A 2,500-nucleotide genomic window follows, 5' to 3' on the forward strand; every position below is an offset into this window, starting at 1 on the left:
TATTATGTGGGCAAATTAAAAAGTTTGAGGAATTTTGCCACAACGAGAATGAGAGTAGGTCAAAACAAAATTAAACGTGTTAAAACTAGTCATTAACATGTTATCTTTAGGTTAGTCACTTACGATCAGTTATTTACCAACTATTGTGTAGTGCAGACAGGCTTAAAGCTCACTTTTTAGACCCATGAAAAGTAACACATTTAAAGTAAGAGCCAACATTAAATTTTTTGTTAAACTTCAATGGAAAGGAACAGAGATTATTGATACTTTGAACAAGGGTTATGGTGTTCATGCTCCAAAGAAACTGTGGTTTACAACATCAGTGCTAATCAAAATCTCCTTGAAGATCACAGGATAACACTTGTTCAGATAGCAAAGTCCTAAGAGATTTCATATAGTTCTGTAAATCCAATCTTGCATGATAATTCAAGAAGCTTTCTGCCCAATGGGTCCCAAAAGCGTTGCGCCCACGTCAGCTGGTTGTCCGGGCTGATCTGTCAACATGCTGTTGACTGATGGTTTCAACTGAGGCCTACAACATTCTTTAGAGAAGGATTAAAGACATGGAAACATCACCTGGAGAAGTGTATTAACGTGGATAGCAAACTATGTTGAAAAATAAATTATATTGTTGTTTGTCCTTCTTTGTATATAAACATTGTTCTGCAAATTCTGTGAACTTTTTGATTTATCCTTGTATATATAACCTTAGCTTATATAGCAATTGAATAACAGTGATGCAGTTCACTATCATAAGATGACATGCGATAGTCATGGCTATCAAAATATTTCCGTCAACAATGGACCACAAACTAAAATGATAAGGAATTCATATCCTTTCTTCAACTTGAAAATAAGAAAATTCAGAGGGGAAATTGGCAATAACACAACCCTAAATCCCAAGAACAGAAAACTCCTTACATAATTAAACAAAGTATTTCCAATATATTCCATGACATCCATGAATCTTTACAAGCTAGCCATTATCATCTGTTATTTCTTGGGAGATAATCCTCGCCCTATTCAGCTTACAATGATCTAAAGCATTGTCAAGGCAAAATGTTAATATTTGTTTGAAGAGAAAAATTGCCACTGTCAAAGTTACTACTAAGCTGACTTCTTTGTAAGTCACTCATAAAGAATATCCTAAATGATGAATGCTAAGTAGATAATATTAAACATTATGAAACAATTGGCATTCCTTGGGAAAAAACTATAAGTGACTACTCATATCATGTATATCCAAAACTCCTTTACATGCAAACACAATTCCATTTTCAAGATAAGTCTTACTAAGAGCATATTTGAAAATGCTTTACCTCTTTGCTATCAATGATCCCAGCTTCAATGGTTAATGTATCAATGGAAGCAAACAGTAAAGTTAAATTCATTTTCAAGCTGTTGAGCCCAAGAAGCCATTATGAAATAATTACCTGGAACATTAAAAATTCAGAAAATGCCTTGCAATAGTAATCAAAGAAGCATAGGTCAATCAATATTGATTCTATAAATCAGAGTACTAACACTAAACCTCTGCTGACCACATGAAATATTTGACCTTTTAAGCAAGAAATTAGTGTGATTATCTTTGTGCATAAATTCATTTCAGAAATATCAGTATTTTACAATTACGCCAAGCCATCTGCTATGAGGAGGATTGTGATTCATAGTTTCAGACATCAGAACTTGAGCACAAAGAGTGAAAAAATGCCTCAAGTCCAATAATTATGCAATGTTGAATTCATGCCCTTATGAGACAAAGCAAGCCCCTTATGAGACAAAGCAAGCCAAACCACATTACATTCCTGTGAATATACATACTTTTTAAGCTGATCTAACTGGGTCAGCACAGCATTAACAACCCGAACAGCATCACTAGGCTCAGTACCATTTGAACAAGAGGCTCTGGAGCACGTCAGACTCTCAACCTCATCAATAAGCACTAAAACAAGTGACTGGGGATCCTCAACCATCTCTGTAATCTTGGTGAACATCTTCTGCACCAACTTACCACTCTATAGAAGAGGAAAGTCATGATAAATTTACAGTAAGAGGAAAAACAAGAATAAATGTTATAAACATAGGAACTCAAAATTAATGTGATAATAATATAACAAAAATCATAGGAAGTGAAAAAAATTAAATAAAATATCATATTAACAAATATAAGACAAAAGGCCACTTGATGTTACTTAGTTACCTCAGAAAACCACTTTGAGAAGAGTGAGTGTGAATTGATTTCAACAAGTTGGGCATATTTGTAGCGTGGTTCGAGGCGGATACTTAGTTTTTGTGCCAGTGCTTTACTCAAGGTAGTTTTTCCTGAAATAAAAGAATATACATGACATAAAAAAGGTTTACTTAAAATACCTGTAAATATTCAATGAAAGTACAGATAATTTGCAGGACACAAAGACTACTTATAATGAAGAATTTCTTACAATGAAATATTACATTAGCAAGGTGAACAAAATATCTAAAACAAATTATAGGCATATTT

The 2,500-nt window shown here is 33.5% G+C and overlaps 1 protein-coding gene across 2 annotated transcripts in view; it reads right to left on the reverse strand.

Annotated features, from left to right (window-relative positions):
* Positions 1 to 1,821: 1,821 nt before the first annotated feature.
* Positions 1,822 to 2,500, reverse strand: part of pch2 (pachytene checkpoint 2 protein) — a gene marked incomplete at its 3' end in the record, with an annotated part of 3,438 nt that continues 2,759 nt past the window's right edge. For both annotated transcript variants that reach the window (XM_070142518.1, XM_070142519.1), the window contains 2 exon segments: positions 1,822 to 2,015; positions 2,201 to 2,322. In XM_070142518.1, the coding sequence (XP_069998619.1) occupies positions 1,822 to 2,015; positions 2,201 to 2,322 (316 nt within the window).

Source organism: Penaeus vannamei, chromosome 29 (genome assembly GCF_042767895.1).
Source record: "Penaeus vannamei isolate JL-2024 chromosome 29, ASM4276789v1, whole genome shotgun sequence".
NCBI lineage: Eukaryota > Metazoa > Arthropoda > Malacostraca > Decapoda > Penaeidae > Penaeus > Penaeus vannamei.